Below are 25,000 nucleotides of genomic sequence, written 5' to 3'. Positions count from 1 at the left end.
ATCTTGCTTTTGGCATCTTCCACACAGGAACAGAACCAAAGTATCATGGCTATTTTTAGAGAAGCAACAGCAACAATTAATTTACCATATTAAGTATAAAATAGAAATTTATGAAAAAATATATAAATTATAATCTGAATCTAGTAGAGGGGCAAACAAAGTAAAAGCTGAAAAATATACATACATTTAAAAATCAACTGAATTTTAGAACACACTATTTCTACAATTACTTTCAAATTTAAACCTGATGCCACACATCACCAAGTTATTTCAAAAAAGTATTGCCAAATACCATCTCCACCTCTAATATGAGCATCCTAAAAATGCTGTTAAAAAATCTAATTCAGGTTTTAAGGAGTTTAACTAATCTATTTGGTATAAAGGAAGATAATATCCATTATTTTTCTATATGTCATATGCTTTCAGTTGTTTTTAGGGAATTATCAAAACCTCGTAAAAGGCTGCCTTTCATTGTGTATCTGATTAAAAAATGAAGAAAAATTCATTTTGTCAAAATTAGGTTTTCATGTGACTAAAAAATTAACAATGGTATACTATCGGTCAGCCGTGACTGAGCGTTTCTTGTTCCCCTCAGTGAGAGAGGGCCATACCCAGCTGACCTGTAAGCGGCCAGGCAGAGCAGAGCCTGACTCACAGCAGGGTGTCTAGCTCTCAACCGGACTTTTTCTTTCCCACTTCTCTTAAATTGATCAAAACTCAAAACAGAAAAAGCTGGAGAGGGAGGGAGAGGAAAGAGGGAAGGAAATTTCTATTTTTATGAGGCTTAGTCTTTCAAGAGGAATGATCTATTTTGGCAGTATGTGGGACATGTTCAGCTGCCTCACTACTTCTGTTCCTAAGGACCGTGTTGCCCCAGAGAAAACAAAGAGTGAAAAATGCTTTATATTTGTCTTATTCTCCACGAGCACTCATCTGTAAAAATAAACGAAATATTCTGAAAATGACTCTGCCTGCCTATACATTTTCCTTGCTTTGATTATCCAATAGATTCATCAAATAAAGAACAGGCTTAATGTTATATTCTGCCCTGAAGGTTTCTGAAATCAAGATGCATTCTTTCTACTATGAAGATAATTCTCATCAAAATCGTCAGATAATTGCCACAGGATAATTCTGATCTGTAATTATTATTGTTGGTGCCTGCAAATGATGCCTAGAGAAGAATACAGCTTGATTTTCAAAGCCTAATCCTGAGGGAAACAAGACAATCAAAAACTTGTTTTGACTAGTATGAATGAACAAACTTGACACAGAAGTCACAAAGGAAAACATATCCCACTGACCTGACTCAGCATTTCTCAAATGTAAGTTACAACCTTAGAGTGCACGAGATAGATCTTTCGAGAACCAGCAGGCCAGGCCAAAATTCATGGCTGAAGTTCTGGGGAGGGAGGGTCACTGTTGCAGATAGAATTGTGTCCCTACAAAAGACATGCTCAAATCTTAATCCACATTCCTGTGGGCTCGAATCCATTTGTTCATAGGACCTTTCAAGATGTTATTTGGTTGAGGTACAGAGTCATTGCTGAAGAGGGTCTTTGAAAACTCTATTTACATGAGGTCAAACTCAATCAGGGTTGGCCTTAAAATCTGTAAGACTGGAGGCCTTACAAAAAAATTCAGACACGGTCAGTCAGAAGAACTCAGAGAGGAGAGAACCCCCTGTGATGAAGGACCACCATCACCAGAATGCTACCGACCTTGGGAGAATGCAGGCCTTGCTTGATTTTTGACTGCTAGCCTCCAAAATGAGCCAATAAATTCTTGTTGTTTACACTGACAAATTGCGTGGTAGTTGTTGTAGCAGCTCTCACAACCTAAGATAGTCACTGTTTTAGTTTCCTAGACTGCTCCAAGCAAATACCATGAAATGGGTCAGGTTAAACAATGGGAATTCATTTGACCGTGGTTTTGAGGCTGGAAAAATATCCCAATCAAGGCATCATCAAGGTGATGCTTTCTTCCTGAAGATGGGCTGCTGGCGAGCCTTGGCCCCTCTGCCACATGGCAAGGCACATGGAGGCCTCTGCCAGGCTCTCCCTTCTCTTCCAGGTTTTGTTGATTTCAGTTTCTTGCTTATGTGGCTTTCTCTCCTTCTGAATTTCATACTCATATAAAGGACTCTAGTAATAGGATTAAGACTTGTCCCAATGGATAGGGCATCCGCCTACCACATGGGAGGTCGTGGTTCAAATCCCAGGCCTCCTTGACCCGTGTGGAGCTGGCCCATGTGCAGTGCTGATGCATGCAAGGAGTACCATGCCACGCAGGGGTGTCCTCTGTGTAGGGGAGCCCCATAAGGAGAGCGCCCCATAAGGAGAGCGCCCCATAAGGAGAGCACCCCATAAGGAGAGCCCCCAAGGGCGAAAGAAAGTGCAGCCTGCCCAGGAATGGCACCACACATGGAGAGCTGACACAGCAAGATGATGCAACAAAAAGAAACACAGATTCATGGTGCCACTGATAAGGATAGAAGCAGTCACAGAAGAACACACAGTGAATGGACACAGAGAGCAGACAACTGGGTGGGGGGGGGGTGCTGCTGGAAGGGGAGAGAAATAAATAAATAAATAAATCTTTTTTTTAAAAAAAGACCCCATTCTAATTGAGGTGGGAAACAGTTTAATGGAGGTAGCCTCATCAAAAGGTCCTACTTAGAATGGGTTTCACCCACAGGAATGGAATAAAGAACATGTTTTTCTGGGTATACACAGCTTCAAACCACCACAATCCCCTAGGACCATACAAGTCTATAAGGGAAGGTACACAGTGCAATATCCTTTGCAATTGATTTTAATATTAAGTTGATACTATATAATATACAAATGGGTCACAAGAAAGTGAATAAAGTTAAAAATATTTGCGGAATGAATAACTCCTCTCCTCCTCTTTTGGGTCTATAAATTCCAATGTAGCAGAGAGGCCAATACGTTTTGTCTGAGTGTTTATATACTACCTAAGCACCTAGGCCAAAATTATTTTATTCATAGTATAACTGTGGTGTTAATAAAGTCAATTAAGTAGCAAGTTTTAATATTAAAAAAAAACTCTGAAAGTGGCTTGCAAAAAAGTGTTTAGTTCAAAACAGTTTTGGTAATACATAATCTATTTTATTTTAGGTAATTTATAATCTATTTATTTTATTAGTCTCCAAACTGGAGACTCAATTTTGAAAATCTGAAATAAGATACCCATTTCCAAAATTGAACTGTAGCAAACAGAAGAAATATGTGCACATTACCATGAAAATAAGTTATTTTTCAGAAGGAATCCTTTAATAATTCAGAAACATATGTCTCACAAAAACATTTTATAAAAATGACATCATTTAAAAAATACCAGGAAAGATACATTCATTTTTTACCTGCTTCATTTCCTAAAATCACTTTCTGTCCATTTCATTATCACCATATTCTACTTTACCTGTTCTAGCTGTTGACTAGGTTTTGATGTCTGAATCAGTGAAGAAATCCTAGGAGGACCTGAAGTCGGTGGAAAAAAGAAAGAAAGAAGCTGGATGTGTCTAATACATGACTTGCTTCTTTTAACATCTCTTCTGCCCAAGCTATTAAGTTCTTCGAAATTCCTAGAATTATCTTCGAAGGTCCACTGAAGTAAGACTTACAGTCAACAGCTCCTTTTCATCCTGGAGTTTAAAAGAACTACAGTAATATCTTTCATTAGTAAATGGATGGGGAAACCTTCTGTCACAAGAGATAGACTATAGATTATATCTGAAGGCAAAATTCTATTTCCAATATTGGGAGGAAGGTAGTATCAATATATGCACTCTTTTCCTCCTTTGTTGAAATCTGTAAATAGTATCCTGTTGTTTGCCAAAAGCTCTCTTAGTAAAAGGCATTTTTGGGGGTGTTATGGTACTTTAAAAGGTTGGTTTTGCTATTATTCTTGAATAAACTGAGTTCCTTAACACCATTGTTTCATTTCGATTATAAATTTGTTGAGCAAACCTTCCTCTCATCTATCATGCAAATGAAATCCAGGTCATCGCGCCCGCTTTCCCAGCAGCACGTCACCCTTAAACACACACATGCATGCCAGGCAGGGCGAGGGGCCGCCTGCCTCCTGCCGGCAGTGGGTCAGGTTTACTGTCCAAGCAATGGGTTTACTTTTGGTATTCTTGATAATTTATTTACCTCAACATACATTATTATATTGTTAGCCTGCCATTAATAATCTAAACGTTAGAGATGTCTCCTTGTAAGTATCAGTAGCTTGCCGTAAGGACTAGGTTAGCAATATGCTACCAATGGCATTTTTTCAACATTCCTGATGCCAAATAACGACATGAGAATTTCCCACACCGTCAGAGGCTTTTTTTCACTAGAGAATTTCGAAGCTTTCATAAGGTGTATCTCATTTCCTATACTGTTTTAAGCATGACATAATTATGAAACTGGATGGCAATACAATTCAAGTGGACTGAACAAAGGACGGGTACTCAGGAAAAGCAAATAGTCTTAGGATTATCTGTGACTTCTAAGAATCCACAGTTGATCTTCATTGGAAAATAGGCCCTGCACAATAGGAAAAGTAAAAGGGTAGTGGGTTATAAGAAAGAATTCCATATAACACCAGATGTGAAAACGCAGGCATAGTCTAAGTGGTTAAAGAAAAAGTAAATTTGTTAGTATCTTACCAGTTAAGAGCTGTAAAAATAAGAATTATTTAATATATGAGCAAAAGCATGTTAATCGTGTTTGGATTTGACACCGTGCTGTCAATGTGAATAGTGTGTTCAACGTACCAGGAGACAAGTGACTGGCCCTGATCAGAAAAACACACTCTCAGCTTTCAACTCTCCCAGTCCTCCAAAAGAAAGAGGGGTTTCAACTACAGTGTATTCATTTAAAAAGACAACGATTAGGTGTTGTCAAAGGTAGGCATTTTTCCCTTTAAATCCCTCTCTAAATTTGACCAAACCAAGCATTTCATAGAATAATCCTCAACAGCCAGGACCAGGGAAACTGTTTTAGTCTGTCCCTCTGATCTTCCCCAGCCTCATCAGATAACTGAAAACGACGACGATCTAAAAGAGACCATCTCCTCTTCCAGTGTCAATATAAGGTGTAGTAAAACAGAGTGAAGGAAAGAGACACACACAAAATCAAATACACTCAAAAATCACAGCCACTTTTGTATCTGACAGTGGCTCTATTTCATAATTTATTGCCTAGCTTTGCTATCAAAAAATTCAAGTAAAATGCTCAAGCGAGGACATTTCAAAGCTATGATTTTAAAATTTACTCCATAATGAAATGGACATTATTGGGAAAGGATCACCACCTTGCTGAGACAAAAGGCAGGGATGGAATAATCTCCGTGGCAACCCAATGCCAGTTTCTTGTCTCCCGAAGCTTCATCCAGTTGAGAGGTGCAAGCTTGAGTTGCTGCTTAAGAATATTTGATTTCAACAATAAATGGAAGGTATAATTATCTTCACTTTTCCTCTGAAAGATTGAAGAGGACATACAATTCACAATAATGTCTTATGCTCTAGGTGATCGTCACCAATGTACAAGTTAGAACTGTGACTGTATGTGTAGATGCTTAAAAAAATTTGATTACTACGAGCTTCAGGTAAAAATCATTTTTAAAGGGTCAATTTTTTCATTTACATATAACCAATACATCTTATTTACATACATATGTCTCAGTTTTAATTCCATTTTCTTCATATAAAGTTTGCATTTTACCTGGGATGTAACTGTAATATGCTATTTTTATAGAAAGACTATTTAAATATTCTCTTTTTCACAGGCAGTTTTGATAACAAAGTGTCTCCACATTGAAAACTGAATACAGATAAAGACTTAATGAACAAAATAAAAATTAAGACTGAGTATTAACATCCTGTCCACAGGCCATGTCTGTTATTTGAGTCCATGCCTTGTCCACACACAGTATAGCTGGCAACCAAATAGAAAGTGAGGATGATTCCAACAACCTTGAAAAAGAACTCTAACTAAGACAGCAATCATGGATTAATGCTGCTGTTGATGTGAAATTCTTATATTGGGTTCATTATTTCCTTTTGAAAAAACACTGATTTTTCTGGTGATATTTAACTTTAAAAAAGCTACCTTGGTTCTTTAACCCTCGGAGAACTGGTATATTTAGGCAACTAAACAAAAACATAATCAGGGGTATCTTTGACCTTGGTTTCCAAAGGGTTAAAGCACACGGATTTTCTATAATCTTTTTATATAAGGCATCCTATTCCACTTTTTTCTTAAAAGAGACTTTTTCTTTGGTTTCTTGTAATTTTTCAGTGAGTCTGTCCTTCGTCTCTTCCATTTTCTCGGAGATAAGCTCCTTGGTCTCTTCCATCCTGTCCTGTAGGTACTCCTTAACTGGGGGAGGCGTTGACATGTAGCCACGATGACGTAAATACTTCACAGCAAGGGATGTTCCTCCCAGAGTCACAGTGTACCGGGCAGGGGTGGCGATCTTCAGAAAAAAGCAAACACAGGCAGATCAATACTGATGAGGACTATTGTCTTAAGCAAAAACAACTTGAAATTAAAGTTCTTGGTCATAACCAAACTATAAATTTCATTATTGTTTCACAAGGCTAGTAGCAACGTGCCATGTGGCTGCCCCCCTCCGAGGAAGGCTCCCTATGTGCTCATTTCGTAGCTGTTGGCTGCTTGGGTAGACAACCTCATGAAGGATTATGGGGTTACCACAGTGAACTGAACTGAGGTCCTCAAGTCAACTATTGAGATGCTAAATGAACCTGGGGAGTGGGGTTCGTCTGGAAATCAGAAAACGGGAAAACAAATGGAAAGAAAGTTAAACACTACTAACAATAACGAAGCTGAAAGTGCTTCTAATTCCTTATAAACCCTGCCAAATGCTTTTCCTTAATGGTCCCTTAACAACGCCAACATTCATTGCTGAGGATAAATATCCAGAGCTAAACTAGAACCCAACTACTTCAAATAACGAGAGGCAGAGGATGGGACAAGCGTTTATTCTTTACTGAATTTCGTTTGGCTCTGCTTCTATTTCTTTCACCTCCCCAGGCCTTATTACAATCCACCCTGAGTCTGGAATTCCAAACAGGAACTTCCAGAAGGCCAAAAAATGGTAAAACAATACACATGCGGCAGGCATGCACTAGTTTAACTCTCATCAGAGATTTACAGACCAAAAAACCAAACAGCAGATGCACTGAGCAGAGAGAATCTTAAACTCAAAGGGGCTGCATGCATCCCCTTCCAAAACCTTTCTTTTAAAACTGACAGTAGTGATTAAACCTTCAGAGAGTCGTCTTTGTCCTCCATCCCCAATTTCTCTCCTTGTTTTGCTCTTGAACTGATTTTAAAGAGCTTTCTCCCCTACCTCTCTGCCTGAATGGCTCTGATCAAAATCCCAGTTACCTCTGAAAACTTAACCAATGGGCAATTTGTCATCAGTCCCTGAAGGGGTGGATACAGTTTTCCACTCTCCACTCTGTGGGACGCTTCCTGGGGGCCACCTTCATGCTTTTCCTTCCATCTCACTGGCTTCTTTTCAGTTGCTTCTGCCAATTCTGCCTGATGGCTTCTCCCTCTAAATACGTGTCCTTGGACCTCTTCTTTTTTTCCTTGCCCTCACTCCCTGGTGATCTCAGTCAGGCTCAGGGCTTTCAGTGCCATCTGCACGTCAATGATTCTTAAAATGTTTCTTTACAGGCTGAACCTTTCCCCTAAATTCCAGTGTAGACAACACTGATTCATTTCTGCCTGCATGACTAAGGACCAGGAATGTAACATGTCCAAAACTGACCTCCTCATCTTCACCTGTCCCACCCGAAACTGCTCCTCCCGAAGTGTCCCCAGCTCTCCTCCAGTTCCTCTGGCCAGGGTCCTCAGGCACAGATCCAACACAGCTCTCTAGCTTACATAACTTACACCACCATCGGGACACGCCTCAGCTCTACTGAAAATGGATCCGGAACCCAACTACTTTTTGCCCCTCTCTGGCGGGCCCCCTGGCCCTGATCACCGTCGCCCTTCACCCAGGCTACTGCAATCACCTTGTGCTGGCCTCTTGGCTTCCCCCCGGCCTTGTGCTGTGGTTTCTTCTCAAAACAGGTGCCAAAGTCATTCTACTGAAACAGGAGTGGGCGGCTTGCCGTCTCACTCAGCGTCACCCTCGGCCTGAACAAACTACAAACACATCCCCCATCCCAGATTTTTTTTCCTCTTAGAACTTAACCACCATCTAAATACACACACTCTATACAGATGTATGTCGTTTTTTTAGATTATCCTTTTAGTCTGTCTCTCCAACTGCCTCCTCACCTCCCCAGAATGTAAGCTCCACGAGGGCAGGTATTTGGTGCACTCCCAGTAGGAACACGGTAGGAGTTCCCTAATTGTTTGTGAAAGAAAACAAGGGGGTCATACCAAGGAAAGCCCAGGGGGAGCTGAGGAGCTTGTCCTAACCAGTGGCCACCAGACCCAGACTATCCCTCATCTCTGCTGCATCTGGTCTTGGGGCTCTGGCCCGGGAAAGCAACACATCTGGGCACTGCTCTGCCTGGGAAACGGGGGGTTACAGAAGATGGCAGGAGAACCCCCTCCACCCCCCCACCTCACCAGGAGCGTGAGGGGCCACGCCCCGCTGACGGCAATCTCCCGCACACCGCTGGGCCCCGCCAGCGCAGCGCACGGCGCAGCACCCAGCACAGCACCCAGCACGCAAAGGCGGGGCGAGCGCAGGCTCCCCCGCCCAGGGCTCGGTCGGAGGAAGACACCAGTGGGGAACGGCCGCAGACGCAACGAGCGCGGGCCTGAGCTACCCGCGGAGCCCGCGACAGATGCCGAGCGGGTCTACTCAGGGAACCAGTTTGAATCGCCGGGGCAGTTTGATTTATTAAACTGCACCCACTATGTCTAGAAACTTGTTAATTTATGAATTTAATTAACTTTAATGTTGACAAACCCAGCCGTTGAGCTTTAGCTTTCCAGTTATAAACTATCTGTAAAGGTGATTTTGTCTTAATCCATAGTCCACTTCTAAAGACTGCGAACTCCCAGAATGAAACATAACATCTAACAAGTCTAAGGTGTATACCATAAAACAATTTGAATTAAACTTGACTTTTACTTACTAAGAAAAGAAAATGAACTATTGTCAACAGTAAAATATATGCTAAATTTTACTTACAAGCCAGGGGGCATGTAGATCTCTGAATAAGGAAAAGGTAATATAATGTCAATTTAAAAATTACCAAAAATACGACTACTACCCTAGACACACAGAAGTCTCACACTTGCCTGAATATTAGGTACCTATTTTTAAGACACATCTTCCTCAACCACTATTTTATTTATACTTAAAAAAGATTTTTAAAAAATATTTTAAAATGTTTTAATTCTGTTTTTTTAATTTTAATTTCATTTCATTTATTGTTTTAATTTTACTATTTTTCAAATTTTTTATTTGTCTTTATTTTTAAGATACATAAATCACAAAAAATGTTACGTTAAAAAATATACTGAAAAAAATTTTAAGCACATTTTATTCCTGATTCCTCAACCACCATTTCATTTGTACTTGAAAAAAAATGTAAGCACACTTTATTCATATGCAAGAGGTAAAACACAATGCTTTTGAGTTTCAAAGACAACCACTGAGGCTAGCAGAGTGCTGTATGTGGGCGCAATGGCGCCCGGGAAGCACCTCGCTGGAGAACCTACCTTAAACAGGGCATAGGCCGTGAGTGCATTCCCACTCTGGGAGTTTTTCAGAATGTTCACTATGCTGTCGGGTAACCCAATTAGTTCCAGAAAAGGAACTACATTCACTCCTCTATGAAAGAAACAAAAGCAATTTACAAATACACAAATTTTAAAGGATATTTTCAAAAGTTTATCTGCAAAACACCAAAGCCAGGATTTGCTGCAACTTATATTAATTCAGTTTCCTTTAAAAGTTGATTCTGCATTGCCAAGCACTTGAGTCTTCCCCTATAAGAAAAGGTTACCTGATGCACATTAAGCACATAAGCATCATCTTCAAAAGGAGGTAAGTGTGTGAGGTCCTTGTGCTGTATCTCACCATGGACAACTTTTAGTAAGCTGATGCCTGTGAATCAATTAGCATATTCAGAAAACAGAAACATCTGAGCAGAGCAAAACCAATAGTTTTAAGTAACCTAAAGTAACCTATAGGGAAAGGAAGGATCAGGACCACTTACCTGGTCTTTGAACCCTCAACCAAACACCACTTTCATAGAATGTTCTGCGTCAAGACCTACGATATTTAACTATAAAGTACATGTTGGGAAGTGGATTTGGCTGAATGGATAGAGTGTCAGCCTACCACATGGGAGGTCCAGGGTTCAAATCCAGGGCCTCCTGACCCGTGTGGTGAGCTGTCCCACACACAGTGCTGATGTGCACAAGAGTGCCCTGTCATGCAGGGGTGTCCCCCGCGTAGGGAAGCCCCACGTGCAAGGAGTGCGCCCCGTAAGGAGAGCCGCCCCGTGCGAAGAAAGCTCAACCTGCCCAGGTGTGGCACCGCACACATGGAGAGCTGATGAGGTAAGATGATGCAACAAAAAGAAACACTGATTCCTGGTGCGACTGACAAGAATCCAAGCAGTCACAGAAGAACACACAGCGAATGGACACAGAGAGCAGACAGCTGCGGGGGGGGGGGGCAGAGTACATGTCAAAGTATACTATTACTATAAAGACAAGTGATACATATGATATTATTTACATATCACTGTGCAAAGAATAAACATTTCTATTGATGAAGACTTCAATTATTCTAAAAGGATACTTCTATTGCTGGACTTAAAAGGCACATGAAAAGGAAATTATCAAAAATTGAAACAAAATTTTGGAGGGAGGGAGAAGGCAGAGGAAGTCCCCAACCTAAGCTGTCAAGCTCTAATTGATTGAGTTTCCACAATTATCAGCATTTTGTGACCCGAGTTATTGCTTTCTCTCACTCTGTAGTTCTGCAGACATTGTGAGGCTCCTCCTGCAAATCAGAACAAGGATCCTCTCCTACATAAACACAGTATCACTTACACACAGGGAATTTAACACAGTATTTAAGATATCATCCCTGTGAAAGTTTCTGGTCCTTTTCCCAAGTGCTCGCCAGCATCTCGTGGTGGGGGGGCAGGGAGCCTTTCAGACACTGACATTTTTGACGCATCCAGGCCACCTGCGGGGTAGATTGCCTCTCCACCTCTGATGAGACTCACAGTCTCAACAGGAGTACATCCTACCAGGGCCCAGGGCCATCTGCCCCTTTGCTGGTTACTGCATTTGCCTCTTGGTGAAGGCAGGGCCAAACACGCTCCACTGAAAAAGAACCTCTTTCCCTTAGGGAGTGAGAAAGGGAAGTGCTCAGAACCATTCTTTTCATGGTACTGTAAAATCCTAATTTTAAAAAACACTTCGGTGAGGTGGAGAAATCGTGTCCCGTTCTGGGATTTCACTATGATACTGAGAGACTGGGAATGCTCTTGTGAGAGACGGCTGATCACCGAGAACAGGCCATTAAAATTACCTGTCATCAGAAACAAGAGGGAATGAGAACAAGTTAAGGACACTTTGAAGAGTTGGGCTGAAAAGTCAACTACAAGTCCTAAAGTCCTATCAGGTTTCTTCTACCTCCACCTTCAACCAGAGCATACCCTTTTTTTTTTAGGAGGCCCTGGGGATCGAACCCAGGACCTCATATATGGGAAGCAGGTGCTCTACCACAGCATATCTTAAAACAGAGAAAAGATGATTCCGTTTTGAAAACCTTTCCAGATAACAGTAGAATTTCATTTAAGTAAGTTTAGTAATAACCCCAAGTAGTTAACTATTCTGTGGACCTAATCAAGTCACGAGAGTAATTATGCACAGTAAAATCCTACTGTAACATGCTGATTATATCTTCTCATCCCAATATAATTATAAAATTATTTCAGTAGTTATTTCCTAGTTCCAGCTAAACCCAGTACTTAAAATCTATATATTTAAGAGCCATCATGAAAAAAGGAAAACAAACTAAGCCAAACAATTTGGCCAAATATAAAACAAAACGAATGATTAAACTACAGCAAAAAAGCACACCTCGTCACAAAGATCAGACAATTATCTCAGTCACTTTGCAAATGTCCTAACATCACTGGCTTGTATCCTGTGTAAAATAAAGAAGCAAGCACCTACTTCCAATTATTTCTAAACTTGATGACTTTTCTTAAAAATAAAAGTAGCTTTCATGTCCTTCAGTGAGGGTCTGATTCAAACGGGAATAACCACTTCTCATCACTTGCCACTCGGATGTTTCCTGTGGCCTGACGGAAGTCTGCCTGCCGGCTCTGTGGGTGCTGCAGCAGCAGCCCTCCAGGGCAGGGGTACACGGAGGCCTGATAAAGTGCCAAGAGCCTGCGGCAGGGGTGCTGCCTCAGCGCTCTGCAGCCTCGGGACCCGAGGCCTCACGCAGCGGGCAGCCTGGCCAGGGGCAGCGCCGTCCTTGCAGACGTCTTGAGTCAGACAGGGCAATGCTGGTCAGCAGACACAGGACCTCTGCAACCAGATGGGAGCTGCGACAGAGCTCAGCTTAAAATAAAAGCTCTGTGCGTGCACCCTGCAGGTGCGCTTCCAGAGCCCGAGGCTTAGGGCTACAGGGGCTCACCCGCCCGTGAGGGCCCTGAGCACCGAAGGGCCTTCCGCTCTCAAGCCAGGAGGGCCCTACTGCTGGCTGCACCCGGCTCAGGAGTGCAGGGAAGTAGCCAACGCCCGTCCTTCAAGGCACAAACTATTTTTCCTCTTTTAATATCAAATGGTTATTAAGACACTGAGACTGCTTAATTTTTATTAAATAGACACAATATATTTATGATATATGTGTAAGGAATAAAAATAATAGTAAATAAATACCTATGTATTCACTAAAAAAAAAAACAAATGGGTGACAAGCCCACATGGCAGATGACTTTTTAGATAAAACCAAAAAAAAAAAAAAAAAAGGGAAGCAGCAGCTAAAAAAAGCTGAATTGAAAACTTGTATTCAAAACAGTCAACTTCTTTTCCAGTATAAAACACATCCTCCTCCCTTTATTTTCTAAGTGTTAATTGTGACTGAGATCTTCATTTGCGACAGATCACCTTTCCATTTTTGAAGCAGTAGGGGATGAGAGGATGCGTCCCCCAACTGTCCCAGGTACCAGACAGCACTGGAAACACTGGAAACCACTTTAAGTGTAATTACTATCACTTGGTTATGTTGGGCCTGCTTTTTTAGTTACAGAACTCTTTTACCATAGAGGCAAAAGGAAACTAAAAAGAATGAAAGTACTCTTTTTAAAGGCCCAAACAAGAATCTCATATTCAACTAATCAAAACCTCAGATTCTCTTTCTGGGGCCAGAGGGCTGAGTGTGGGTCAGGAGACCCAAGGCAGGCAGGCAGGTAGGAGGGCAGGCAGGAAGGAAGGAGGAAGGAAGGAGGAAGGCAGGCAGGCAGGCAGGCAGGCAGGCAGGAAGGAGGAAGGAAGGAGGAAGGCAGGCAGGAAGGCAGGAAGGCAGGCAGGCAGGAAGGCAGGCAGGTAGGCAGGAGGGCAGGAAGGCAGACAGGCAGACAGGCAGGTAGGCAGGAGGGCAGGAAGGCAGGCAGGAAGGCAGGCAGGTGGGCAGGAGGGCAGGAAGGCAGGCAGGCAGGCAGGCAGGAGGGCAGGAAGGCAGGCAGGAAAGCAGGAAGGCAGGCAGGCAGGAAGGCAGGCAGGTAGGCAGGAGGGCAGGCAGGCAGGCAGGCAGGCAGGCAAGAGGGCAGGAAGGTAGGCAGGCGGGCAGGAAGGCAGGAAGGCAGGCAGGCGGGCAGGAAGGCAGGAAGGCAGGCAGGTAGGCAGGAAGGAAGGAGGAAGGCAGGCAGGAAGGCAGGAAGGCAGGCAGGAGGGCAGGAAGGCAGGAAGGTAAGAAGGCAGGCAGGAAGGCAGGCAGGCAGGGAGGCAGGAGGGCAGGAAGGCAGGCAGGCAGGAGGGCAGGAAGGCAGGAAGGCAGGCAGGCAGGCAGGAAGGCAGGCAGGCAGGAAGGCAGGAAGGCGGGCAGGTGGGCAGGAGGGCAGGAGGGCAGGAAGGCAGGCAGGCAGGCAGGCAGGAAGGCAGGAAGGCAGGAAGGCGGGCAGGCGGGCAGGAAGGCGGGCAGGAGGGCAGGAAGGAAGGAGGAAGGCAGGAAGGAAGGCAGGACGGAGGAAGGCAGGCAGGAAGGAAGGCAGGCAGGAAGGAAGGCAGGCAGGAAGGAGGAAAGAAGGCAGGCAGGCAGGCAGGCAGGAGTCACTCAGGGCATTTCAAGCTACTGCCTCCAAAGAGTCCTCAATGGCTCAACACAAAAAAGTGAACGTACACAAAGCCAATAATTAAATGACAGAAGAACTGAATACCTATGGTAATTTTTATTCTGTACCATTTTAAAATGGTACGTGGTTTTATGCTGTTAAAAAGCTAAGCACGGTTTTGAAGACTTCTGTGACTACTGAACATACCCAGAAAATGTCATTAGTAAAGATGGAATTCCATAAAAAGCACATGTAAGGATCTTCTGTGAAGCAAGGCACAGTTCTTAAAAAAAAATAATGGTACATAATGAAGACAGATAAATTCCTGAATAATAGAAACAAAATGAAGGGAACAATATGAAGAGGAACAGAACAGCAGCAATTAAACAAGGTAAAAAAAAATCCTTTTAATAACTTTTATAAACCTCTAATCCCAAGTTTCTCATCCATTATCTTGGGACAGGGACTTATAATTTAGTAGATAATAAGCTTTTTCCAAAAAGTAGGCTTTATATACAAATCTACCACATTTAATTTGTTATCCAGTCTTCAATGCAATCAAACACTGAAAATCATTGGACTTTCTGGAAAGTACAAACTAATTCTAATCTGTTAGGAGAGTTTACTGGAATGGCCCAGTTATTTACATTGCACTATTTTATCCACTGTCAGGACACTCACATAAACCCACTGACGGACCCAAAGGAATGGCTACAGGCTGGTAAATGGGCCAGCCCGTGCGTGGCTCAGTTCTGCAGGTGGAGGTGGTTTCTACATGTCTCCCTGCTCCCAAAGCAGTATGACTAACACAACTTGCCTTAAAAGAAAGCAACAGTATTTAATAAGAAAGATGAATTTAGAAATTTTCTATTTCATACCTGGAGTCTAGGCCCACCAAACCATGAACTTCTGGTTAGGACAAAAGACCTTACCCTTGACGCTTATCAGATGGGAGAAATGTTCAAGTACAGGTCTATAATTTGACCATTTTTGTGCCTACTAAATATATTAGCCAGGTTTTAGAAAAAATATCTTACTAATTTTCCACCCAAACCATATATACAGCAAAATAACGGTTTTTTTTCACATTTATGAATACTAAGAAATATAAAAATATTGAACTTACATTGGGCTCTGTTCCTATGATCTGCTCTTTTATTTCTATGCCACCCTAATCTGCTATGAGATAAGCATTGTGATAAAGCATGGGCTTTGACATCACGGTGGCTTATGTTATTTCGGGAAAATTAACATAACTTTCCTCTTATTGGCTTATGTTATTTTGGGAAAATTACTTTTCTGTCCTTAATCTGTTTTCTCATTCATGAAATGTGAATTATTATTCACATAAACAACTACCTGCTTTACATGGTTGCTGTGAGTAATAAATGAGGTGATATGGTTAAAGAATTTAGCAACCTGCCTGGCATATTACAATTTACATAGTAAGCAAATGTTAACTATTAAAATGTTTAAAATAGGTATGAAAAATAGCTTAAAAAACTGCTTTAGGCTATCACTGGTAAAATGAGGAAAAAACAGTCTGATAAAACAAGGAAAGGAGTTCAACAAAATAAAAAACTTACCTTATGGCTGCATAATAAAATGTTCCAAACCAAACACCAGAAGTTATTAGGTGCACCGGAATCAAGACTTTTCCATATTGCCTAAATGTTTTCTTAAATCGTTGATACAAACTAATAGATTTGTCTTGTAAAGGGTCGGGTTCTTCCTTCTTCCCTGCAGGAGCTCCTTGGGATTTGGCACTGGATGACACACCTCTTCTGGATGAGGTATCTTGCTCCCATTGTTTAAGAGGAAGGACCCCAAGTTGGGGTGAGCAGGCATCACATGGCTTCCTTTCCTTTGTCGTGCACTGGGCTGCAGATAAGTGCAGCCATTGTTTCTGAAGGTCCTGTACCATAACTACCTTGGATTCAGCAGTACACAGAAGTAGGAGTCCCCTTACGCTGTGACAGCTTCCAAAGAGACCAGCTTTATGTGAGTCCAGCCACGTCCGATGCGTCAGTCGAGATACAGTCCGTAGTGCATTCCATTGCATTTTGGAAAATAGTGATTGATGGATTTCAGCTTCTACAGACTAAATGGAAAACAAGAACAAAAACAGAAAATGAAAAAACCCAATCCAGTTAAAAAGAAATCACTAACTACTAGGAAGAAAAAGAACACACATTGCTACAAAATCCATGTAAATCAGTGTTAAAGTATACAGTTCTAACATACCAGAATTAAAACATTTAATTAAAACACATCATTTAAATATGATATAGTAAACCAGTCCAGCAGATATCACAAAGGATGTTTTGGGGCTATTTTGTGCATACAAACAGGTATCATAGGACTTTATTATGCTACAAAGAAGCAGCGTAGTATAGTAGAAAAAGCATAAGATCTCAGAGCAGAAGACCTGCTTTGGGGATGTAATTCCATGCAATTTACATTCATATTCCAAGTCCAAGCCTTCTAGTAAAGTAAGGAATATTTCACAAGGTTGTTACAGAAATTACATGAAATTTAATGATGTAAACACGAACTTTTGAATAAGATAGATCCAACTGAGTTAACAGTGGTATTACATTGAGCAAATTACAAAACCCTTCTAGACCCACTGGCAAAACAGAAGCAGTATTCATTATTGTACAATAAATCAGCTCCCTGCCTTCAACATCAGGCAGTGCCACCTAATGCCCCAACCTTACCAACTCCCACTGGCTATCTTACTACTTCTAATACAATGAGGATAATCTTTTTTAAAAAATTGTGTACTAAATGAGTTGCTAAGATCTGACTTAGAACCCCAATAAATTTGCACTCCAAAATATATATAGTACAAGTGATAGTTAAGTTATTGTGTCAACTGAGCTAGGTTAGGGTATCCAGTTGTTTTGTCAAGGAAGCACGGGCTTGTTACTGTGAGCATATTTCATGGATTTAAATAATTTGTTAGTTGATTGCATCTATAGCTGATTACATCTAAAACCAAAAAAGCAGATTGCCTTCACCAATAAACTGAAGGTCTTAAAGGGAAGACTGAGGATTTCAGCAGTTAGAAAGAATTTTTCTACATCTGCCTGCAAGCTTCTTCTGGGGAAAGCATCAAAACCTTCCTTGGAGCTCCTAACTTGCAGCCTGCCCTATAGAATTCAGACTTGCCAATCCCCATGGTTACATAAGCCAATCCTACAATAAATCTCATAATTTTTATATATGTGTATATCCTGTCAGTTCTGTTTCCCCGGAGAACCCTAATATAGATTTTGGTACCAAGAGTGTATTTTGAGAAACAGAATCTTAAGGATGAGATTTCTGATTTGGTTCTGGGATTTTTGGAATTGGTTCTCTAATCTGATCAGATTGAAAGCCACTAGTAACTCTATGTCCAATGATCAAGATAGCAGATAGTCCATGGTATGAACTGGCAATAGAGAAATGCAAAAACCACCATTAGATACTGCTATTCAAATGCTTAGAAGAGGCAAGGCTCTGGATGAGTGACAGTGTCTACGATATACTAACAGTTTTTTGGAGTTAAAAAGTGTAATAATATTGGCCAGTTGTTCCTAATTATGCGGGATGCAGTTGTTAAAGGGATGAGCTCAAGACTTCAAATTCCCAACTCAAATGCCACATGAAGGACGGGAAAGTTTTTGTATGTATCCTGAAAGAAACTTTTATTTATTGTAGCTGCAGCCTTGAGGTTTCTGAAAATCAAACAGTCTTATTGTGCAAGTTGCTGAATTACAATGTAAATTGAATAGCCCAGCTATGTAGGGTGTCAGCTGGTAAAGTGAGGGCATTGATTGGGAAGGAATGGGATCTTGAAAATTGGAATAGGGACATATGGGCTGATAATAAGGAGTCTTCTTTGCCAGATAAACCTGCAAGGGTCTACCTTAAGGAGCCAACTACCCCACCTCCACCTGAAGAGTTTACCCTGCTGCATCTGATAAGCTTTTAACTGTTTTCCCTGAAAACAAACAGCCCCCAAAACTCCCTCTGAAGAGAAAATCTTGTTTTACCCAATGAAACTGCAATGCAGCACCTAATAGCTTGGTAGACATTTAATTCCCCTCTTGACCCACCTTCTCCATCCATCTTTTCTTCCAGACCTATAATGAGACTGAAGTCCCAATAAGCCCTGAAAAGTGAGGTGCAATGTGTGACCCATGAGGAGGTGTACTATACTCCCAAAGAACTGCGCATGCTTTTTCCATATAGACAGAAATCAAGGGAATATGTATGGGAACAGATATTAAGAATGTAGAATAATGATGGAGGGAATATACAGTTGAATCAGGCTGAATTTTTTAAATGAGCCAACTATATAGACATTCAATGTAGCTCAACAGGGTAGGAAAGGCTCTAACAGTTTGTTTGGGTGGTTGGCTGAAGTATGGGCCAAAAGGTGGGCTACATTACCTGAGGTTGAAATTCTAAAACTTCCCTGGTATAATGTGGATGAGGGGATGCAAAGGCTTAGAGAAACTAGAATGTTGAAGTGGACTTACCACCCAAGTCCTACTCATCCACCCCAGAAATGTCCCAGAGACAGACCTTTCACCAGGAATAAATTTTTGAAGAGCTCTGTGATTTCTCTGTAGGTCAGCTATTACTGCCACTGGATTTGGATCATTAAAGACAAGAGGGATGACTGGACGCTGTGGTGGAACAGGAGGCTGTAATGGACAGCAAACTAAAAGCAGCAATTAAAACTGTCTGACTTGAGCTTTATGGTGTTAACTAGTAGATCATGGGGTACTTAGAAGTTAAACAGTCTACTAAAATCATACTTGATCTCTATTAGCAGGAGTGCTAGGTCAAGTGAATAAAGCAGAGAATCATGACTCCTCAATCAATTCCCAGATGCGAGACAGGTGCAAGCCCAGAATACCTTGAATGCAGGGTCCCCTTGGGGTCCTTACTCTGCTATACTGCCAAAATTTTATATTGTTAACCTTCCTCCCAGCCTTCCCCAAAGAGACCTACAGCCTTTTACCAAGGTGACTGAGCACTGGGGAAAAGGAAACGATCAGACATTTTGGATATTATTAGACACTAGCTTGGAAGTGACATTAATTCCAGGAGATCCAAAGGGTCACTGAGTTCCACCACTCAGAGAAGGGGCTTATGGAGGTCAGGTGATCAGCTGAGTTTTAGTTCAGGTCCATCTGACAGTGGGTCTGGAAGGTCCCCAAACACATTCTGTGCTTATTTCTCCAGTTCCAGATTACATAATTTGAAAAGACTACTTAGCAACTGGCAGAATCCACACGTTGGTTCCAAGACTTGTGGAATAAGGGCAATTAAGGTAGGAATGGCCAAGTAGAAGGCACTAGAACTGCCTCTACCTGGCAAAGGGGGAAATTAAAAGCAATACTGGATTCCTGAAAGGGTTGCAGAGATTAGTGCCACCATAAAGGACTTGAAGGATGCAGGGGTGATGAGTCTCACCATTTAGCTCTCCTTTTGGCCTGTGCATAAAAACAGCAAGGACCTTGGAGGATGGCAGTAGACTATACTTAGCCAGTTGATGCAACTAATTGCAGCTTCTGTTCTGCATGTGGTATAACTGAGCAAAACAACACTTCCTGATGCCTGGTATGTAGCTATAGAGATGGTAAATGCTTTTTTCTCATACCTGTTAATAAAGAACGCCAGAAGTGGTTTGCTTTCAGCTGTTAAGGCCAGCAATACAACTTCATCGACCTACCTCATGGGTTTATCAACTCTCCAGCCCTATGTCATAATCTAGTCTGCAGGGAACTTGATAGCCTGTCCACAAGATTTATCACACTGGTCCATGATATTGAGGTCATTACGCTGACTGGATCAAGTGAACAAGGAGTAGCCACTATTCTAGACTTACTGGTAAGGTATTTGCATGTCAGAGCGTGGGCCATAAATCCAAAAGTTCAGGGACCTTCTGCCTCAGAAAATTTCTCAGCATCCAGTGGTGTGTCAAGATAACCCTTCTAAAGTGAAGGATAAGCTGTTGCATCTGGACTCGCCTGCAATCAGAAAAGGCAAAATGCCTAGTTAGCCTCTTTGGATTTTTGAGGCAACATATTCCTCATTTAGGTGTGCTACTCTGGCCTTTACTGAGTAACCCAAAAAGCTGCTAGTTTTGAGTGGGAAGGCTCTGCAACAGGTTCAGGCTGCCATGCCAGCTGCTCTGCCACTTAGGCCATTTGATCCAGCAGACCCAATGATCCTGGGATATTCTATGGCAAATACGAGATGATGTTTGGACCTTTGGCAAGCCCCTACAGGAGAGCCACAGTGCAGGCCCTTAGGATTTTGGAGCAATGCCCTGCCATCCTTTACAGATTACTCTCCTTCTGAGAAACAGCTTTTGGCTTGCTAATGGGCCTTAGTTGAGACTTAAGACATAACCATGGGTTACCAAGTTACCATGAGATGTACGTTGCCCATCCTTAAGTGGGTATTGTTTGACTCACCAAGCCATAAAGTTGGGTGTGCACAGTAGCACTCAACACACCAAATGAAAATAGCATATTGGGGATTGGGCTCAAGCAGGTCCTGAAGCTACAAGTTACACAAGGAAGTTGCCAAAATGCCCACGGCCCCCTTCCACATTCCTCATTACCTTCTCTTCCCCAGCCTGCAGCAATGGCCTTGTGGGAAGTTCCCTATGATCAATTGACAAAGAAAAAATTCAGGACAGGTTTACAGATGATTCCGTACGATAAACAGGTACCACCTGAAGGGACAGCTGCAGCACTACGGCCTGTCTGGGATATTCCCAAAGGTCCATCGTGAAGGGAAATGCTTCCAGTGGGCAGAAACTTCAAGCAGTACACCTGATTATTCATTTTCCTAGGAAGGAGAAATGGCTGGAGATGCGTTTGTATACTGACACATCGGCTGTGGCCAACGGTTTGGCTGGATGGTCTGGGACTTGGAAGGAACATGACTGGAAAATTGGAGACAAAGGTCTGGGGAAGAGGTATGTGGAGAGACCTTTCTGTATGGGTGAAAAATATGAAGATATTTGTGTCCCATGTGAATGATCACAAGAGGTAACTGCATCAAAGGAGGAGTTTAATAATCAAGTGGTTGGGATGACCCATTCTGTGGGTATGTCGGCCAGTTCCTCAACCACTCCTGCCATTGCCCTATGGGCCCACGAGCAAAGTGGCCATGGTGGTAGGGATGCAGGTATTATGAGATCAGCAAAATGAACTTCTACTCACCAAAGCCTACCTGACTGCAGCCACCGCTGAGTGCCCAATCAGCCAGCAGCAGAGACCATCACTCAGCCCCCAATAAGGCACGGTCCCCCAAGGTGACCAGCTTGCTGTCTGGTGGCAGGTTAATTACTTCCATCATGGAAGGGGCAGCATTTTGTCCTAATAGACGCATACTATGGATATGGGTTTACATTTCCTGCATGCATTGCTTCAGTCAGAACTACCATCTGTGGTCTTACAGAATGCCTTATCTGCATTCTTCTGATCAAGGAAGCCACTTCACAGCAAATGAATGGGCACATGCTCATTGAACTCACCAATTTTACCACTGGGAGACAAAATGATTCCATTTAACTAGAAATTAAGGCTGCCACCTGGTCATTTTGGTCTACTCCTGCCTCTGAATCAACAAAGAAAGGAGTTTTTACACTGGCTCAGTTTACGAATATATTTTATTATGAATATTTGCATATACAAATAAACCAAACAGCTTTGTTTTCTTTCCTATATTATCCCCGTATCATATAACATAAGTTGCATTACCTCTAACATAGTATTGAGTTTATGTCATGTAGGATTATCATCAAGTTTAAGAGTGATAAACTCTTTGGTCAAGGACTTGCATCCTCTTCTGGGGAAAGAGTTAGTATGTTTCCAGTTGTATGCAGGAGAGTTGACTTATATATTAGGTCAAAGTATGACTCTTAGTGTCTTCACTGAGAGGCTAAGTATGGTTTAAGGAGATGTGTATGGGTGCCAAGTTAACCAAGGGGTAGACTGTGATGGTTGCATTATTTTGTCAACTTGGCTTGGTTATAGTATGTCTTTGGTCAAATAAGCACTGACCTGATTGTGACTGTGAGGATATTTTGGTGACTGCATCTTTGGCTGATTACATCTACAGGTCAACATAGGAGATTGCCTTCAGCAGTGAGAAGTCTCCCCTAATCAGTTGAAGGCCTTAAATGGAGAACAGCTGATTTCAACAGTGAGAATAATTTCTATCTGTACTTTAGCTGGCCAGCTTCTGAAGAAAGCACTTAAACCTTCATGGGGGTTCCCAATTTACAGCCTACCCTATGGAATTTAGACTTGTTAAACCCCACATTATATATATGCATATATTTCAATTCATTTTCCCTGGAGAAACGTGACTAATAAAGTGATAAAGTCTGAAGAACTAGATGAACTAATAAGCAATGATAAAGGTTATTGGGATAATTACAGGAGCTTCAAATAAAGAATGATTTAAATATTAAATTAACAAAGGCCATAGAGAACAATGATCAAGTCCTTAATTAATTTTACAAAACTGACCCTCTTACTATCTATTGTGAAAGTCAAACATGAACAGAAGATATTTACCATGTTTTCCTACAATCTTACATCTCTACCTCCATCTATTCTGCATCTATACCACTGCCTCTGTCTCATCTATAGCTGTCTCTATATCTATAGAGGTATCACCAGTACTTTATACCACTCAGTCTCAGGTTAATCCCTGTCTACATGTTATGCCAAAGGGGGAAAACAGCAATTGATTAGTTATTCTAAGAATTAGCTCAGTTGGAATTAAAACCTAAATTCTGTCAAACATTAACAAAGCTTAGTTTCATTTTTCAAAATAAAATTGCTTTCAAACCTTTTCCTACCATTCACTATGAATTTTTGGTCTGTATTTTAGTTGCATATTTTTTAAGAGGACTTTTTTTTTTTTTTAAAGATTTATTTATTTATTTCTCTCCCCTCCCCCCCCCACCCCAGTTGTCTGTTCTGTGTGTCCATTCGCTGCGTCCTCTTTGCCCCCTTCTGTTGTTGTCAGCGGCACGGGAATCTGCATTTCTTTTTGTTGCATCATCTTTGTTGTGTCAGCTCTCTGTGTGTGTGGCACCATTCCTAGACAGGCTGCACTTTCTTTGGCGCTGGGCGGCTTTCCCTACAGGGCACACTCCCTGTGCGTGTGAGTCCCCTACACAGGGACATCCATGCGTGGCACGGCACTCCCTACACACAACAGCACTGCACATGGGCCAGCTCCACACAGGTCAAGGAGGCCTAGGGCTTATAACCGCGGACCTCCCATGTAGTAGACGGATGCCCTAACCACTGGGCCAAGTCCACCGCCCGAGAGGACTTTCTTTAGCATGGTTATCTTTGAATCATGAGGAATTCCTGTCCACTGCTTTAAGCACAGGTGTTTTCTGAACCCAAAAGGTTTTTTTCCCCTCCTTTTAAACCTACTCCCTTTATAAGGCAGTATTCCAGCACTTGACACTCCCAGAAGTCTAACTTTCTTTAAATTTTAAAAAAAGATTTATTTTTCATTTATTTCTCTCCTCCTCTAATAAATGAATTCAACAAAATGGCTGGGTACAAGATCAAAGTACAAAAATTGGTAGTTTTCTACATACTAGTAACGAACAACATGAAAAAGAAATCAAGAAAGCAATTCCACGTGCAATAGGAACTAAAAGAATCAAATATTGGGGAGCAGATGTAGCTCAAATGGCTGAGTGTCTGCTTCCCATGTACCAGATCCTGGTTCAATGTTTGGCACCTCCTAAAATAAAAACAAACAAATTGTCACTGGGGAGTGGATGCGGCTCAGTGGTTGAGCACCTGCTCCCCATGTATGAGATCCTGGGTTCAATCCCCTATGCCTCATTAAAAAGAAAAAATTTTTTAAAAGAGAATCAAATATAGGAATAAATCTAGCCCAGAATGTAAAAGTCTTGTACACAGACAACTACAAAGCATTGCTGAAAGAAATTAATGAAGTCTTAAATAAATAAATGCAAAGACATCCCATGTTTATGGATTGGAAAACTTAATATTGTGGCTCAAGCGAATGGGCTACTGTCTATCATATGGGAGGTCCAGGGTTCGATTCCTGGATCCTCCTGGTGAAGGCAAGTTGGCCCATGTGGCAAGCTGGCCCGAGCAGAGAGCTGCTTCACACGGAGTGTTGCTCTGCACAGGAAGCTGGCCTAAGTGGAGTGCTGGACTGCAGAGAAATGCTGGCTGCACAGCAAGCGGGCCTGAGAGGAGAGCTGGCACAGCAAGATGACTCAACAAAAAGATAGAGAGGAGAGACAATGAGAGACGCAGCAGACCAGGGAGCTGAGGTGGTGCAAGAGATTGAGTACCTCTCCCCCACTCTGGAAGGTCCCAGGATCAGTCCCCAGTGCCACCTAAAGAGAAGACAAGCAGATACAGAAGAACACACAGCGAATGGACAGAGACAGCAGACAATGGGGTGGGAGGGGGATAAATAAATGAATCTTTCAAAACAAAAACAAAAAAAAAACCTTAATATTACTAAGATATCTGTACTACCCAAAGTGATCTATACATTTAATGCAATCAAAATCAAAATTCCAACAGCATTCTTTGCAGAAATGGAAAAGTCAATTATCAAATTTATATGGAAGGTTAAGGGGTTCAGAAT

The 25,000-nt window shown here is 41.9% G+C and overlaps 1 protein-coding gene across 2 annotated transcripts in view; it reads right to left on the bottom strand.

Annotated features, from left to right (window-relative positions):
• Positions 1–2,626: 2,626 nt before the first annotated feature.
• The window catches only part of FAM210A (family with sequence similarity 210 member A), a 45,297-nt gene continuing 22,923 nt past the window's right edge, over positions 2,627–25,000 (bottom strand). For both annotated transcript variants that reach the window (XM_004470012.4, XM_004470013.4), the window contains exons 2-4: positions 15,907–16,421; positions 9,735–9,846; positions 2,627–6,492 (exon numbers count right to left, since the gene is read on the bottom strand). In XM_004470012.4, the coding sequence (XP_004470069.3) occupies positions 6,259–6,492; positions 9,735–9,846; positions 15,907–16,421 (861 nt within the window). In that variant the 3' untranslated portion in view covers positions 2,627–6,258. The remainder of the gene's footprint in view (positions 6,493–9,734; positions 9,847–15,906; positions 16,422–25,000) is intronic.

This window comes from Dasypus novemcinctus, chromosome 16, assembly GCF_030445035.2.
Source record: "Dasypus novemcinctus isolate mDasNov1 chromosome 16, mDasNov1.1.hap2, whole genome shotgun sequence".
In the NCBI taxonomy this organism is placed as follows: Eukaryota; Metazoa; Chordata; class Mammalia; order Cingulata; family Dasypodidae; genus Dasypus; species Dasypus novemcinctus.
This window is presented reverse-complemented; position numbering and strand designations above follow the sequence as displayed.